This window comes from Chiroxiphia lanceolata, chromosome 6, assembly GCF_009829145.1.
Source record: "Chiroxiphia lanceolata isolate bChiLan1 chromosome 6, bChiLan1.pri, whole genome shotgun sequence".
NCBI classification, from domain to species: Eukaryota; Metazoa; Chordata; class Aves; order Passeriformes; family Pipridae; genus Chiroxiphia; species Chiroxiphia lanceolata.
Window position 1 is genome coordinate 31,880,153 of NC_045642.1, and position 16,796 is coordinate 31,896,948.

Genomic DNA, 16,796 nt, shown 5'->3' on the forward strand with positions numbered 1-16,796 from the left:
ACTCATAATCACAAGCATTTACAGACTAAAATACCAACTGATTCCTGAGAAAGACCCATCAGGCCTAAACCTAGGTATACTAAAGCTGTGATGCCTTTATCTGACATTTACACCTCTAATATTCTCTACTATAAACATTAGTTTCACAGATGGAACAGTGACTGATGGCAATACCATTAGAATCCAGTACATTAAAGGAATCACAGAATCATAGAATCAGCCAGGTTGGAAGGGACCTCTGAGATCATCAAGTCAAACCCTTGGTCCACTACCACTGTGGGTCAGTGCCAGCCTGAATTTTATTCTTCACTTTTCATTGTATGTTTTGCAAACTTTGTTTTTAAGCACTCCATATGGAAACATTTTTTGTTATGTATTGCATGCTTTTACTTCTCTTAACAAACTATTTGATGCATAGAATTAGTATGTTTCATATCTGTGTACTTACCAGCCTTAGCTGACCAAGAACAAAGATCCTTTCTGATGCAGTATTCATAGGATGGTAGGACATTTCAAAGAATATTATACCCAGACTGAACAGGTCCACTTTCTAAGGAAGAAAAAAAAAAAAAAGAAAAACTTACACATTACAATGAATTCTCCAAAGAATAGCAGAGGAAAAAAAATGTTTAGGTTAAATTTCACAGTGTGTTACAACTGGAGAGAACGGTGGGGTTTTTTGTGCATCTTTTTGTGGGTTTTTTATTATTTATTATGCTGGGGGGAAAGGATGTCATCCAGAGGGACCTGGACAGGCTTGAGATCTGGGCCTGTGTGAACCTCATGCAATTCAACAAGGCCAAGTACAAGGTCCTGCACCTGGGTTGGGGCAATCCCAAGTCCAAATACAGGCTGGGCAGAGAATGGATTGGAAGTAGCCCTAAGAAGGATCTGGAGATGTTGGTTGACAAGATGCTCAATATGATCTGACAGTGCAACTTGCAGCCCAGAACTCCAAACTCATCGTGGGCTGCATCAAAAGCAGTGTGACCCAGCAGGTTGAGAGAGGTGATTCTCCTCATCTACTCCACTCTCATGATATCCCACCTGGAGTACTGCATCCAGCTCCAGGGCCTCCAACATAAGGAGGACATGGACTTGCTGGAGCAAGTCCAGAGGAGGGCCAGAAAGATGATTAAAGGGATGGAGCACTTCTCCTACGAGGAAAGGCTGAGAGAATTGGGATTGTTCAGCCTGGAGAAGAAAAGGCTCCGAGGAGACCTCATTGCAGCCTTCTAGTACCCAAAGGGGTTACAAGCAGGCTGGAGAGGAACTTTTTACAAAGGCATTTAGTGATAGGCCAAGGGGGAATGGCTTTAAACCGAAAGAAAGTAGGTTTAGACTGGATATTAGGAAAAAATTCTTTACTGTGAGGGTGGAACAGGTTGCTCAGAGAAGTTGTGGATTCCTCATCACTGAAAATGTTCAAGGCGAGGTTAGGTGGGACTTGGAGCAACCTGGTATGGCCAGGTGTCCCTGGCCATAGCAGGTTGTTGGAGCTGGATGATCTTTGGGCTCCCTTCCAACCTAAACCATTATATGATTCTATGACTTCCACTTCGAAAACATTCTTGCTTTAAAATTTAGTTTATCTCTGCATATAAACAGGATTTTCTTTGATGAAAAACAATGCATCCCCACCTTCCAAATCACAGTCTAGAACTCCAAAGGAGCAATATATACTTTTGATGATGACATTTTACCTTAACTAAAGACTGTAAGCTTTCTATACTATTCAGTTATAAAGGCCCTCCATGATTACATGCTTTCAACTTGAAGTTCCTTGCATCCAGTCATGATCACAGCACAGGCAGAAAAACTGGCTTGCCCACATCCTTCTACCCTTGGTTTCTTCTTGAAGGAACATTTAATTCCCCTGATTATCACAGCAATCTCACCACACCCTGTTTCACATTGAATTCACCTTTGTCGAGGAGGAATGATCCAAATCATACCTGGTACACCTTAGATTCCATGCTACCTTTTTATTAAGTCTACTCCAATCATACCTGATTGTATGTAGATTTAGTGCTTCCCTGGACCTCTGGGCTGACATACAGCGCGGTGCCAACCATCCCCGTCAAATTACCTACATGGCAAAAGATGAGAGTACGAGTCTCATGTGGAAAAGAAATGCAACATCAAAAAAACATCCTCTTTCTTCTAGGTTGGAGCTCAGTCCTTATTGAGAGAGACCCAGTTGAGAACAGTTGGCAAAACAAGACAGTCAAACTTCACAGGTTTATCTACTGTAGATTGACATATCTATTGCTATACAGATTTGTAGTAAGTCAGCACATAAATGTTACAACGAAATTTCATTTCCAGTACACTCACTCATCTTAAGACATACCATGTACTAAAGTTTTCCCAAAACACAAAACTCAGCCTCTAAACAGGCTCAACAGTGTCAAAAAAAACCTTCAAACCCAACCAAAAGACCCCGAAGTCTTGAAATTGTCCTGTATAGGCAAGAGAACAGAAGTGCAGATGGAACAGATATACAGGATGTCTATATACCTCACCAGAGGAAAGCACTGATCTGTGGCAGAAGGCCAGTAGTGGAAGTAAATTAATTTTTAGATAACGGGCAAAACTGCCAGATTATATGTAATATATCTACCCAAGAGTTGGTGGTTGATATGTCCTGTCCCTGGCCTCAATTAAAAAAAGTATTATTTCAAAGAACGAAAGGAAGTTCTAACAGAGTATACAAGACTGCATAATACAAATGTTTGCTTAAAATAATTTAGAACAAGCTGCAATGTAAACTAACCTGATGGGTCAGACATAGCAGAACCATCGGAGAGATTTTCTTCTTGTTTAGAGAGCATCTGAAATCAGTGAAACAGACATATTGTAAATAATACAGGAAACACTTCTGTTGGCTTTTCTTTCCACTTTGGTTGGTAGTACATGGTTTAATTCTAGAACCTTAGAAATTTAAACAACTTTATGGCATTCACAGTATAAAAACATCATGCTCATTGGACTCTGTGTTTTATTTTCACCTTTCATGTAATTACATCACCATATTCAAGGAGTTTTTTCATTCACTTCAAGCTGTACTTACTGCATTTGCTGGATGATCTGTAGCTAAACCAAAATCACCAATTTTCACATGATCATCTGAATCTAAAAAGATGTTCACAGGTTTCAAGTCTCTGTGGATCATTCCCTGTTACAGCAGGACAGTAAAAAAAGACCCACAGAATATTAAACTCTAATAATTAAAAATTAATAATTAAAAATAAAACTCTATATAACAGACTGGAGAATCATATTATATTCTTTTATTACAGTGGGAAGTCTACTGCTAAGTCACTGAAGAATAATTTTGCAGACAGACTGTAGTCTGTAGCCCAGAAGCTAGGAACAATTTTCAGTGCTACCAGCTATCTAACAGACTGTTTTTAAAAGATGGTAAAATCTTTATGACAAATGGGTAAAATCTGAAGTGGTTCATCATAAAATTCAAGTTTAAACATAAAATATTTGAAACCCCAAGAACAGATTAATAATGGAAAGGGCAAAGAAAAAAACCTTAATAAATGCCCCAAACTGAATATTAAGAAACCCACAGAGAGGCATAGCACAGATATTATGGATATGTCATAACTGTCATATTTACTAACCTTTTCATGGATGTAAGCTAACCCATCCAAAATTTCTCGGAAAAGCCTCCAAAGCCGACTGGTGTCTTCATATAACCCTTGATCAATAGTGTCCCTTAACGTGCTCTTTTCACAATATTCCATCTTCATACATAGGGGACAGAGGGAAGGAAGAACAGTTTTGTCAAGACAACAGACTATCAGAAACTTGTGTCAGTAAGCATATTGCTACCATGGTTCGTGAGCAAGTAGTACCCCCAAAGCATGGAGCTGTTTGGAATTTTCCTGAGAGCTGTCTTAGCTAGAAAACATACATCCACTTTTGGGTCCTACTCCTTTTTCTTGAACAACAGTATAAGCTTGCAGAGTAGCATATTCTCTAACATAAATGTTAACAAGGTGAAAACAGCCAAGCCATAATGTGTGTTTAACCCAAACTCAAAAGAATCTCTGGCTTTTTTTTTACTTGGCATCTTAACTCTTTATATTATGAATATACACAATGCATGCAAACAAGCCTATTAAAATCTAATTACATTTAATTGTATCTTCCTTCTAGACAACCTCCAGCATTAAGTGCATTATAAAAAATTGCACATCACCACAGAACAGTTAGCTATGATAATTGACTTTTCCCAGAAACGATCTAACTCCTGACACAAAGGAGATGCAGTAGTAAAGCCTTTAGTTGCAAACCTGAGGGAATTTCATTTTGTGTCCACTGTTAGAGCCACACGGTGGCTTTGCATATCACTGTTTTGTATTAAAATAAAGTGCATACACAATATTGTGCCATTGAAAAGAATGAGGAATTTTTCATATCTGTGAAAGACAACTTCACCTCTGGAATTCAACACAGTATATTTCAACTCCACATTGTGAATTAACACCATAACCAAACTGAGGAACACCAGCTACAGCATTACGAGATTGGGATGGATATTCTAAACAAACAACAAGCACGAGGAAAAGTAGTGCTTTGGAAGTCATGGTCTCAAAGGTTGGCTGGTTGGGTTGTTCTATGGTTAGGTCAGGAATTGCCAGCTCCTACTTGTACACAAGCAACAACAATTATCCTAATATGCACTATGGCGCTACAAAACTGCTTTCTCCAGGTACAACTACAGAGCCCTGGAAGGCATAACAAGCCATGTGCACTGCACAGTGCCTTCCACCAGCCAAGCCTTTAGAAAACCAGTCTATTGCAAAAACAACATTGAACTTACTCATTTACGTTTTTAAAGGTCATTACTCTTTTCGTGAAAACCAGCAACTAGTCTTTGCAGGTTGAAATAAACAGTATCCTTTTATCTGAAAACACAACCATGTTTGTACCTGAATGTACAGGTAATGCACTGTCTGAACGACCGGTGTCCTGTCTTCTCCTCCATGGCTATTCTTTTCATTGCCTTCTTCGTTCTTTATCACAAAAAAGTCAACAGAACAGTTAGCTACAGGAAGCTGTGCAGACTTTTTTATTATGCATACTACTATCTTTTAATGGCTGGAACACATTGATGAGAACTCACCTTCTATGGTTAGTTTTGAAAAATAGCAAAATAATATAACGACATTTTTGTAATGCCACTGCTTCTAAATAAAAGAGAAAACCAGGTGTGACTAAACTCTCATTTTCAAAGTGAAAATGAGTAACATTTTGCCACCATTAGACACTGGAGGCAAAGCATTCCAGAAGATCTAGATGAAAGCTAAATTTCAGTCTGTCATGTTAAAAAAAAAACAAAAAAAAAATAAAATTTGAAACTAAAAGATACAAAGCTTGCTTGATAAATAACGCAACCCCCACCCTCAACTAACAACTTTGATATGGTGTGTATATATACAATATATATGTATGTATAATAATATATATAATAATATGTACGTTTAATAATATGGCAGTGCGTTCTTTTGCCATTAAATTCTATACTGAAAACATTCTCATGCCAATGTACATTAAAACAGAAAGAGGAAGGAGATGAAGCTTTAACAAGAGCATGTTACAGATCATCAGGATTGGCAACGACGTATTCCAGATGCTGTAGAAAACTGTGCATTAACTTTCTAGTGATATAGTGCTGTGACACAAAATCTGAAAATCAACTGAAACCTTAGACGCTATACTGACTTCCTCTCTCTTTTTGACCGCTAGCAATATGTATTGTACCCACTTTCAAAAAGTGGATAGTATGAGCAGATAGATTGGTTTATAGTATCTAAAAGCAGAACAGGATTTCAACATTTGGATGATGTAAGGCCATGTAATCCAAAGTCATGTACACAATGAAGTGTTAAATTTGCAATAACCTGGCTCATGACTAAAAAAACCTAACATTTAGCTCAATGAAGACTACAGGAAATAGAATCCAGATTAGCTGCATCAGACTGATTTCTATGGAATGCAGCTCACAATGGCACAACATCTACTCTAATGGAACATCACCTTATATGGTTTTGTACTTACATCAGAAGCAAAACAAAACTTCCTAACTGACCTGTTTGTCAAAGACTATTTTATGATCTTTTAGCTTTTACTTGCTTTATACTTACCGGGGAATGACCTTTACTGTTTTCCTCCTCATTATCAAAAATTATTTCACTGTCGGAATCTGTAGTTGGCCTGTTTAAAAAGAGAAAGAAAAAAACCCCAAAAGTTCTGCATACCAAGAAATATTTACTAAGAAATCTGGAAATTATTTGTGGGGGAAAAAAGAAAATCTAAGCTTCTGCTGAAGAACTAGATGCCTTAAAAAAAAAAGCAAAAGAAAACAATACCCAGAAAAGTATCCTGCTTGCAAAGCAACACTTCCTTTGATAGCCCAGTCTCTAAAAAGGAAGGTACATATTTGCATCAGTAGAATTTAATTTCTATATGCAGTAAGCAAAACTGAGATATTACTTGCTTAAAAAAAAAAAAAAAAAAAAGTCACTGTGAAAGAGCCAGACCATACACGGAGGAAGATATGGTTTTTACATTAGTAAAAACCAAAACAAAAAAGAAAGGGTAAGTTTGGTATTTTTCAAGATCTGTAATATTTCTGTTATTGTTTATTAAAAACCCCTTACTCTCAGGGCTGGACAAGACAGTCCAACAGAAGGTAAACAGTCATGCATTCTGGTACAAATAATAAGAAACTTCATGAAGTCCAAACCAAAATTCTCCTCAAAGAGCAACAAAGTTTCCTCTTCCTGGCTACCTGACTGCTGGCAAATACACTGTTTCTGAACAAGGGGACAGAATAAAAATGCAGTGAACTACTTCTGACAAAAGACGCAAGAATGGTAAAAGACACAAACTTGGAAAAATTAACTCTGTTCATGTCCCTGACAGTACCAATACTGAAGCCTACTTACAAAAATGAATGCGAGAACACGCCGTCACCGTCATCATCGTCATCACTGGACTCCTGATCAGCTCCATTGAATTTGCTGCTGGAGGATCTTTCACATGAAGTACTCCACTCAACTGAACTTGTCAAAACTGGAGGAGGAGCATTAGTTTCCACATCATTTGTCTCCTCAGTGCTAAGAATGAAGAGACCAGCTTTGGAGGGTGTTGTTCTCTCTTCGGTTGTTTCAGATGATGACACAGTGGGAACAGGACTTCCATGTTTCTCTATCCAAGCGTTGTAATACCTCACAATGTTCTCATGGTTCAAGCGGGAAAGTAACGTTACTTCTCCCTTAATCCTCCGAAATTGCTTGCTGGTAGGGTTTACACGAATACGTTTCACAGCATAATAGCAACCATCAAGCTTATTTCTTACCTGCAAAATTTAAATTAATCTAAAGTCAAATGCTTAAAAAGGTCTTACCAAGCAGAGCCAGAAGCAGAATAATTTCATGAAACAGGAAGTCTTCCTTCCACCTGGAAAATGACTACAATTCAAATGCAAGCTTCCCCACTCTGACAGGCTTCTCCACAGATTCCCAGAAACCTCTTGCAAAACTTTTCAGCCTATTCAATTCCAGATAAAAAACACACTACAGACAGCACACTGGCAGATAAATAAAACCATGCAAACATTGAATATATTGTTTTGCTTCAGAGAAAACAAACACCCCCAAAAAGGATTCTAGAGAAAATAATTTTTATACCATACCTTGATGACTGCTCCAAAAGCCCCTTTGCCAAGTAATTTTAGCTCTTCAAACTCATTGTAGTACCGTGAAAATTGTCTCTGTGTTTCTGCGAAGAATGAAGCGCTGGATATCTGACTGCTGGGTATAACTGTCTCGATGCAATCTACACCTGCTGAATCTGTAATGAAGACAAAGTTACCACCTGTGATAATATGGGGATAAGGCATGAGGGACTGTCAAGTAAGTACCATGAAGGAGATAAAACCTAAATAACTTCAAGTGCAACTAAAACCTAGAATACAGAAGTGCTATGCCATGTAGAGTTAAGTTCTGGTACAAGCATAAACCTTCGTACAGTTTTTAATTACTAACATTACACTAGACAAAGGAATGATTTTAACAAGAACAAGACAAGCAAAGAAGTCTCATTGGAACACCATCTTCCAAGGACAAAGTTAGGTCTACATTTACGCCATGCAGGACGTGATGAATTTACAGGTTTCATTAAAGCACAAGCTGCTTCTACTGAAGAAACAACATTAGTCAGTCCACCCCAGCTAGTCATAGATAGAAAAGTTAAAGACCACACTAGCTTTTAAGTTAGTTCATGTAAAACACTCGTGCCGTCTTGTGAAGCTGTAGCACAGCTCAATTTTTCTGTTATTGCAAGCATGTAACCACTTATTTAGCAGAATATGAGAAGAACCAAGTTCCTTACCATCTAGATTTTCTTCAGCTACAGGTATTTTTATTCGTGGAATGTTTATAAAACTATGTTGTAACAACTGCTGAGGAGTCCATCTTTCTTTATCTTCCAAGCAAACACACCTATTAGGAAACCAAGGATAGAACTATTTTATATCAGGCATAAACGTTCAAAGACTTCTCGTTATATTTAAGAAATTATCACCTGTATCATTCAGATGGGAATAAGAAGCAAAGACAGACTAAAGGACTTATTCACAGTGACACATGGTGGCAAAGTAGAGAAAAAGAGAGCACCAGACACTCTCCCAAAAACCAATTACCAGCCTGAGCCATAAGACAGCAATCACCTCTTCTCTAAAATCTACAACTAGCAATACAAGAGGGCTTAGCTGTTCTTTAAAAAACCTGTTCAAATCTTTAAAACAAACAAACAAACAAAAAATACATGGATGCAACAAACATACTTTCCCAGAAAGTCTTGGAAGTCAGCAGGTAAACTGGTAGGAACAGCAACTGGAAATTCCTTGGTTACTTGGCCCTGGCTGAGTGAAAGCAGAAGCAAGCCCAGACGCCATACATCGCCTTTTTTTCCAGGTTTGTTGGGAAGACCATCCTCACTAAAACGAACTTTGGTTTGCTCAAAAACATCTGCTTTGCAGATATCAGCCAAGCGCTTGGAAATGCTGTAGTCTGTCACCTTGATGTTGCCTTCAGCATCTACCAGGACACTGGAAGCACAAAGAACTTTGTGCACTACTGAATTACTGTGCAAGTAGTCGAGAGCTGACAAGATCTGGGTTACATAATGGCGCAACTGCTCAACTGGAACTGGAGTCTCTTTGTGTAAGTATGTAGAAAGGCTGCAACCACTTATGTGCTCCACTAAAATATCCACCACAATTGAATCGTCCCGTTCTTTAAGGTTCATACATTTATAATGTACTATGTTTGGGTGACTTAGCTTCGTCAGTGAGCTGAACTCTGTTTCTGCACCCTGAAGCTGGTAGAGAAACACAACATAACATGCATTGTGTCATATCTTGTGAACACATCACTACTAAAATATATAACATATACAAAATACGTACAAAATATATAACATCCTCGTTCTTTTCTAAAAAGGAAATACTGTACACAAGGGGAAGGTACAGCATCGATTTCTGACAGGTAAGCTTGATTCCCTCTTTCTTCAGAATTTTAATATTTTATTATTTTATTTACGCATCCTTGCAAACACACTTTCTTGCATTTATATTATTGTAAAGGAACTCCTGAATACCCCATATACTCATCTTCTTTTGTGCAGATACTCTAAACATCAGCATTTTAAAGCTCATTACCACTCTCTCAAGTTTAATATAGACTAGCAGCCTCAAGAAAAGCACTGAGCCTCACCTAATCTTGATTAAGCCAAATGCAAAACATAGGCATTACCTGTTTCTTAGACTTCTCAATCTTTTCTGTTTCCTGCGTTGTAAGAAATTTTCCCATCTTTTTTTGCCAGTGCAGAACCCACTCATATATTAAAACAAAGTCTCCACTGCGAATTTCCAAGGCATTGTAGACTGATTTACCAAGTTGTTCATCCCTGCCTGTAAATAAAGGGAGAGAAGAGGAACATGGCTTCTTTTGTTTCTGAGGACTTGACAAGAGCTCCTGCAAATGCTAAATAAATACCAGTAAGCCTGTTTTCCAAAGTTCAAAAATATTAATCTACTTACAACTAAACAATATCCATATCTATACAGTAGGTACGGTAAGTATCCAGTCTGATGAGACTGAATGTTATGCAGCAGTAGTCAAATGAAAGCAGTACTATATGGGCAAAAAACTGTTGCATATTTTAAAGAATTTCAAGTTTTAATACATGAACAACCTTCCTACTTAGCAAATGCCAAACTCTACACACAGTTCATCTTCGAACTGCAAAATAATAAAATTCTCTTTGCTTCAGAGACTTTCAGGCTGTTCATCCCTCCACTGAGGAAGCGCTGTGTTGAAAACAAACAGTGAAAACATATGATGGTCCATTCATGTGGGCACTTCATGGAGGCCTTTCAGCTCTGAAAGGGTGACTGTTTTTGCTAAACCCGCTGCTTTTATGCCATTGCTATCAGCAGCGAGGGAAGGAGAGCAAGTATGCCCTTCCAACCCTGTGCTTATCAGCAGTTTCACATGTTACTGAAAGCTGACACGTGATGTGACTTCTTGCTTGGTAGCCACGTATATCTGACAAGCTAGCTATTTAAATTTAAAGGCAAATAGTTTTCAGTATTAATTTAGTTATGTCGAGAATATAAAATGTTGAGAGGGTAGTTTGATTTTTTTACGGCTACTCAGTTATGTAATTGTACCTGGAGAAGAAAGTTTTTATTTAAAATAGTCTAGAAAAACATGAGACATTTACCACAAATTAACTTTTCCTATTACTCTCTCCCATTCTTATTGTGACATATCACAATCCACTATAGCACTCTCTCTATCCTTGCTGCTTGTACCTGTTAATATTGTTTTAAGTTAATAAACAAACTGTTAAAGAATACATTCAGTGCAGGTAGCTGGGTGTGCAGCTGCAGTGGAGCTGCAGGTTGAGCTCTGGGGGGCAGGAGCCCAAGCCTGAGGCAAGAGCCTGTGACCTGCCAACCTACGCATGACAAAGGGCACAGGGATCCATGGCCCAGCCATGGACCCACACTCAGAGACAGCAGGAGCCGAGACCTCCCAGACTTTCCCACGCTTAGACTGTGAGGGTATAAAAGCCCAGGGGTTCCTTTGTTCGGGATCCCCCTTTGGAGGCACAGGCTCTAGCTGTCAATCTTGTTATTTAGTTATTGCACCATGATTAAATTGTTCTGATGATCTGGACATCTGAGACTCTGCCATGGGAAACCTGGGGTGGAGCCATTAAGGAAACCTGGTCTGACTGTGTGAGTGTGGGGTGTGTAGCCGAAAAGGCACTTCAGTCCCAGCCCCGGTGGTGCTAGAGCGACTGCCAGAGTGCCTCCTGGATGGTCGGACAGGGAAGTTTCATTAACAGAAACCACCCAAAAAAACCAAAACAGGCAATCCCAAAAACAGTATTTCAAGCTACAATTGTAATTTTGCTTACCTAGACATTTTCCTTTATGGACAGTAAGTTGCCCAGCAGCACTTGTGCTGAAGTTCAAAACTTCATAATTTCCAGGTGGTTCTTCATTATTACTAAGAGAAAGCTGTCGTTCTCGTCTGCAGTGTGAACAAAACATTTGTCTCCAACTCAAAAAGAGAGTATTGCCACATGCCCTAGTCCCTAAATATATTAATTCTGCAAGAAGATTAGCTTTCAAGACTTTTTCATCCAATGATAATATCCATTAATTTCAAAGATACTGAGTTAGAGCAAAAATACGTGTCTGATTAGAAACCCAGTATTTTAGCAGCAACATCATGCTGCACTGGGTCTCAATATTTAAAGCCAGGAGTTGAATACAGACCTTAAAAATTGGAAAGGTCCAAAGTTATCCAGAGCACATGAATTAGTTAAACCATATCAAATGAAAGGGCAGGGGAGGAAGAGACCAAAATGAACAGATGAACATGACACACTGTTCCCTTGCCTTCAAATTTCACTTTGAAATCTAAAAAATCTACATGCAAACTGACATACTTTGAGCGTCCAGTTGAATTTGGTCGGTGTTTACTGTTCACCCCATGTTCCAAACAGCTCCCATTTAAGCGTGAAGAAACTTTATATCCTGCAGTGTCTCTACTGTGAGAATTTTCTTGATTTGTCAGAGCAGCTATTTCCAAACGTTCCTATAAATCAGGAAAGACACCAAATAAGTACAGAATCCACTCCTATCTTCAAAATATGTGAGTACTTAATTATTATTCTGTGAACGCACCCAGATCACTAAAGTAATGTTTTCATAAAAAATGTATATGTGAGGGTAAGGAAAAAAGTGCTGAGATTTCAGAAATTACCTTTCAGCATTGCCCATGAACAAGAATGTAAAGAAACTGGAAACATTAACATATCAACTTCTTTCTATGTGTGTTTGAAAATATCTTGGTATATTCTAGAAATAAAACCTGTATCATCAAGAAGCTATTTTAACCCAGATCTATTAGGAGCACTGGATGAGAAAAGATGTCCAGGAAAATTTAATCATGTAAGTCTCTCAAGGTTTTACAAGCATATATTAGAGTTCTGGGAAGAACTTATTGCAATGTTTTTTTGCACGCCTGCTTAGAAAGAATACCTGTTTGGCAATCTCTTTCTTTTTTCTTTCTTCTCTTTTCTCTTCCTCCCTTCTCTGAATCTCGTTAAGGATTTCACGTTGCTGAAATGAATTTTGGTGTTGTTAGAGATGGAACAATACATGCAATGCAACTGTTAAAATCTTACTCTGGCTTAAAAAAAAAAAAAAGAGCTATGATGATTTTTCAAAAGTATTAAAGAGGATTCGTGGATGTCACAAGAATAAAAAAGAGAAGTCAAAATAGCTCTCCTAAGGAAGTTAACAGCATATAGGAAAATGGAATTATAGGCAAATGACTTCTGCCAGACCCAACAATAAAGTTTCATACACAAAAAAGACAGAGGGATAAACTAAAACCAAACCAGAGCTATTCTATTCACGTTCCTCACAGTGTGGAGACTCCACACTACTAGCCTCTGTGAGACCTCATTTCTAGTGAAGGATGTAGGTGGTCTCAGGTCTCTTTAGATTAAATTTTTTGCTCTCTAGAGATGTCTGTCATAGTGAACATTCCAGTCACCCAACAGGTGAAAGACCTGTCTGGATGGCTAATACTTCCCAGTTTAAGATGGAATGCACTTACTGTATACACAAGTGTAAGCAAATCATAGAATCATAGAATAGATTGGGTTGGAAAAGACCTCCAAGATCATGAAGTCCAACCCCTGATCCACCTTCAATTACTATATCATGGCACTAAGGGCCACGTCCAATCTCTTTTTAAAAACCTCCAGGGATGGTGAATCCACCACCTCTCTGGGTAGGCCATTCCAATGCCTGATAACCCTCTCTGTAAAGAATTTCTTCCTAATGTATAAGGTCCTCTTGATAAGCGATTTTCACAGCATCAGGAATCAACATTTAGGTTTCTTTCAGGCATAAAGATTTCTCAGGGTTAAAAGCACATCATTAAAATATTACAATTAGAGCAACAGATAGTTCATATAATGCATATTGGTCAAGTCATACTGACAGGTCTGACAAACTAATAATTCACTAAAACGCACCACTCTGCAAAATGATTTTCAAATCACGATTATGTTAAGAATACAGGGTTATTCATACTTTGATTTCTCTTACCTCCTGCTCCTCTCTTCTCTTAACTTCTTGTGCCCTACGCAATTCCTCCTGAGCTAATCTTTCTTGTTCTTTTTGATGATTTTTTAGCATTTCTTCATGAAAAGACTTGGAAGGTGGTTTATTATATTCACTGAGAAATGACTGTACATGGTCGGCAAGTTCAAATATCATCACCTGAAAGAAGTACATCACACGGTCAAATGACACCCACTCAAAAAAGCAACACTTTTTTGCAATTTCCAAAGCAGCAACTTCCAAAGATACTGAAAAATTTGAGGAAATTTTTGGTTATTGAACAGAATGAACAAAACAGTACCTGGCTAAAACAGTTCTTTTTGAAGTATCTCCGGAAAAATTGGCAATGAAAATAGTAGTATTCAAACGGAAAAAAGACTTGATGTGGCAAGACTGAATGACAGGCAGCCCTTGCCAAACCTCTAAAGCTGACAGCCTTAGGAAATTGAAAGCAAAATAGTATCCCATTTCAGCATATAACATCCACTGCTGTGTATGTCTCACTTTTAAAAAGTCAAATGGAGCTATTCAAATGTGTTCACCTGCAACATTTCCAAACAGCAATAAGAAACATACCATAAACACTGTTTTCACCAAGGATTCTTTGCCTGCTAGTAATTCTTTGAATCATTTCAGCCTCAAAAAGAATGGAAATGTATTTTAAATACTAAACATATCTGAGGACTTATAAAATTTCTTAAAATAGATACAAGTTCTATGCTTTATGTTTCTCTTTCTCTTTTTATCCAATTCAGGAGAAACTCAAGTATTGCTATTCCTAAACACAGTAGAAAAAAAGGCACAATGGCATGGAGTGACTGTGCTACAGCCACAGAAGTCAAGTGTTGAGCTCGTGTTAGAAGAAAGGTCTCCTGCCCTTCAGTTCAGCACTAGATGAACAAGATCCCATTCAAAAAACTCCCCAGGGAATTGCTGTTTGCTTAAACAGGTATGGCCTCTTACAATATTCAAGTTAATCTGAAAAGTGCAGAAAGCTCTTAAGAGTTAGTATTGCTTTTCATACTGTGAAATAACTCAGAACCTCTAAACCTAATAACATGAACCTTTGAACACAGATAAAGCTTGCACTGTTTACATAGGCACTGGATTTTAAGAGCATCCACAGTCTGAACTTTCATTAATTAGAAACATTCTTAAGAAAGACAGTCCCTCTTTCCTTAAGAGCAATGCAACTTATACTTCCAATGTGGATGTATTCCACTATATTATACCAAAAATTTTTAGAACTATTTGGTCCGGAGTATATTTCTCAAGGAAGTGAAAAGCTCTTACCTCTCCACGGCACTGTTTTGCCAGTTCAGCTAATCTGGATTTTAGTTCATTTATTTTCTCATTTGACAAGCCTTTTGAATTTTTTAATTGTATTTCAGGAACTCTGAGGGACAGCGACAAACACATAAAAGTCCTCATTAGAAAAAGTGAGTGGAAAAAGCAACAGAATATTGATAAAAACGGTGTGTGAGAGAAAAGAAATGGAGTTTGTAGTCACTTGGCAATTAGTCAATGCTCAAATAAACAGAATATAAACATTACATATACAACATAAAGCCAGAAATACTGTTTCATATTCTCTACCATCAAATTTTCTGGCTGCAGATTACCTTCGGTTACACTTAACAGTAGAACTACCAAAGAAACCCTGCAGAACCTTATAATTCAGCTCTTCACTAGTAATTTACTTAACAAGCCTTTTGAAATATTACTAGCATAACAGATGTTTAAAATTTATTTATCACCACTATACAGCTTACACAAACCTCAAGAAACATATGCAATAAATAAATATCAGCTAAACTTAAAAAATATTTAAAATAAAGTGAACAAGCAAAGTGTCTGTAGGTATGCTATCTCAGCTGTTACGTGCTTGTTATAGGGTATAACTGAGCTATCACTTAGTAAGGAATAGCACTTCCCTTGTACACCATACATGCCACAGCAAAAATGGATGGACTGAAGGGAGTTATGCTTTGGACACTATCAGTGGCATACGGACAGAAGAAAACTGGGCACAGAGCAACACTTAACCCAGAAATCACTTGCCAACCCAAAATCCTGGGGGAAGGTGTCACCTGCAACTCCTTCCACATTCTCTACGGAGAACTCTTCCAAAAGACTAATCCAGCAGAAAACAGGACAGCAGACACAACTAAGACAGCAGATGGCTTTAAAAAAGGAAATTCGGTTTCGTGTCAGCCGAAAGAGTTACAAGCTGAAGTATAAGAAGGGCACTAAGATACTAGCATAGGAACATGTGTTCATGTATTTGCAAGCTACAAATTGGGGCTGCAGTCTTGCACTGACCCTATTATTCTCCATTGCACAAAAGACTACATCCAATTCACGTGCCAAAGTTTAGAGTTGCATATTATAAAGTACCACACGTTTAATAAATACTGACATGCAGAAAGCCAGAGTAACATTGAAGACTAAAACTACATATTTTTTCAACTTACACTTTACTATGGAAAACAGAGACGAGGTTATATTTTAATGTTCACTCACGTATCAGGGTAAGTATGTGGACACTTGACCCACAGGTCAACTTTGGCATACACTTCATTAGCACCAGTCAATCCCTGAGGACGCAGAACTAAATTAATTTCAGGAGGCTGTCGCACCTAAAACACAAAACAAAAACTTCAGATTGAAAAGGTTTTGTTTTAATGAAAACATTCAACTCTAAACATATATTATAGTAGCATACGGGTTAGACCATCCAAATAACTAAAAAAATATGTTAATGCAGTGATATTGCTCAGTGACAGTGAACTGGGCCACTGATTACCACAGTTTATCCAGAATATTTTTGCAACTTCTTCAGATAAACATAGTTACAGTTATTAGAAAGATTATTCAGACTGAGCAAAAATGAGGTTCTACAACAAAACTCTTGTATTGTGCTTACCGGAGACCAGTAGGAGGAAAAAAATAAATAAACATGGGCTATTTATGGAATATCACATATTAAATTTATTATAAAACCAATATTGTTTCTTTCTGGTTTGGATCACTAACACCAATCATTATTTTCTGA

General features: G+C 37.8%; 1 protein-coding gene across 5 annotated transcripts in view; it reads right to left on the minus strand.

The window, feature by feature from the left end:
* Positions 1–16,796, minus strand: part of EIF2AK4 (eukaryotic translation initiation factor 2 alpha kinase 4) — a 37,253-nt gene that overhangs the window by 18,963 nt on the left and 1,494 nt on the right. For all 5 annotated transcript variants that reach the window (XR_004357487.1, XM_032689986.1, XM_032689984.1 and 2 more), the window contains exons 2-19: positions 16,265–16,380; positions 15,035–15,137; positions 13,727–13,900; positions 12,647–12,727; positions 12,052–12,200; positions 11,515–11,630; positions 9,840–9,997; positions 8,870–9,405; positions 8,416–8,525; positions 7,718–7,875; positions 6,969–7,381; positions 6,165–6,234; positions 4,950–5,033; positions 3,636–3,758; positions 3,074–3,178; positions 2,777–2,834; positions 2,010–2,089; positions 449–550 (exon numbers count right to left, since the gene is read on the minus strand). Coding sequence is in view for 4 of the 5 variants with exons in the window: in XM_032689986.1 (XP_032545877.1) it covers positions 449–550; positions 2,010–2,089; positions 2,777–2,834; positions 3,074–3,178; positions 3,636–3,758; positions 4,950–5,033; positions 6,165–6,234; positions 6,969–7,381; positions 7,718–7,875; positions 8,416–8,525; positions 8,870–9,405; positions 9,840–9,997; positions 11,515–11,630; positions 12,052–12,200; positions 12,647–12,727; positions 13,727–13,900; positions 15,035–15,137; positions 16,265–16,380 (2,736 nt within the window). In the remaining variant the exon portion in view is untranslated. The remainder of the gene's footprint in view (positions 1–448; positions 551–2,009; positions 2,090–2,776; positions 2,835–3,073; positions 3,179–3,635; positions 3,759–4,949; positions 5,034–6,164; positions 6,235–6,968; positions 7,382–7,717; positions 7,876–8,415; positions 8,526–8,869; positions 9,406–9,839; positions 9,998–11,514; positions 11,631–12,051; positions 12,201–12,646; positions 12,728–13,726; positions 13,901–15,034; positions 15,138–16,264; positions 16,381–16,796) is intronic.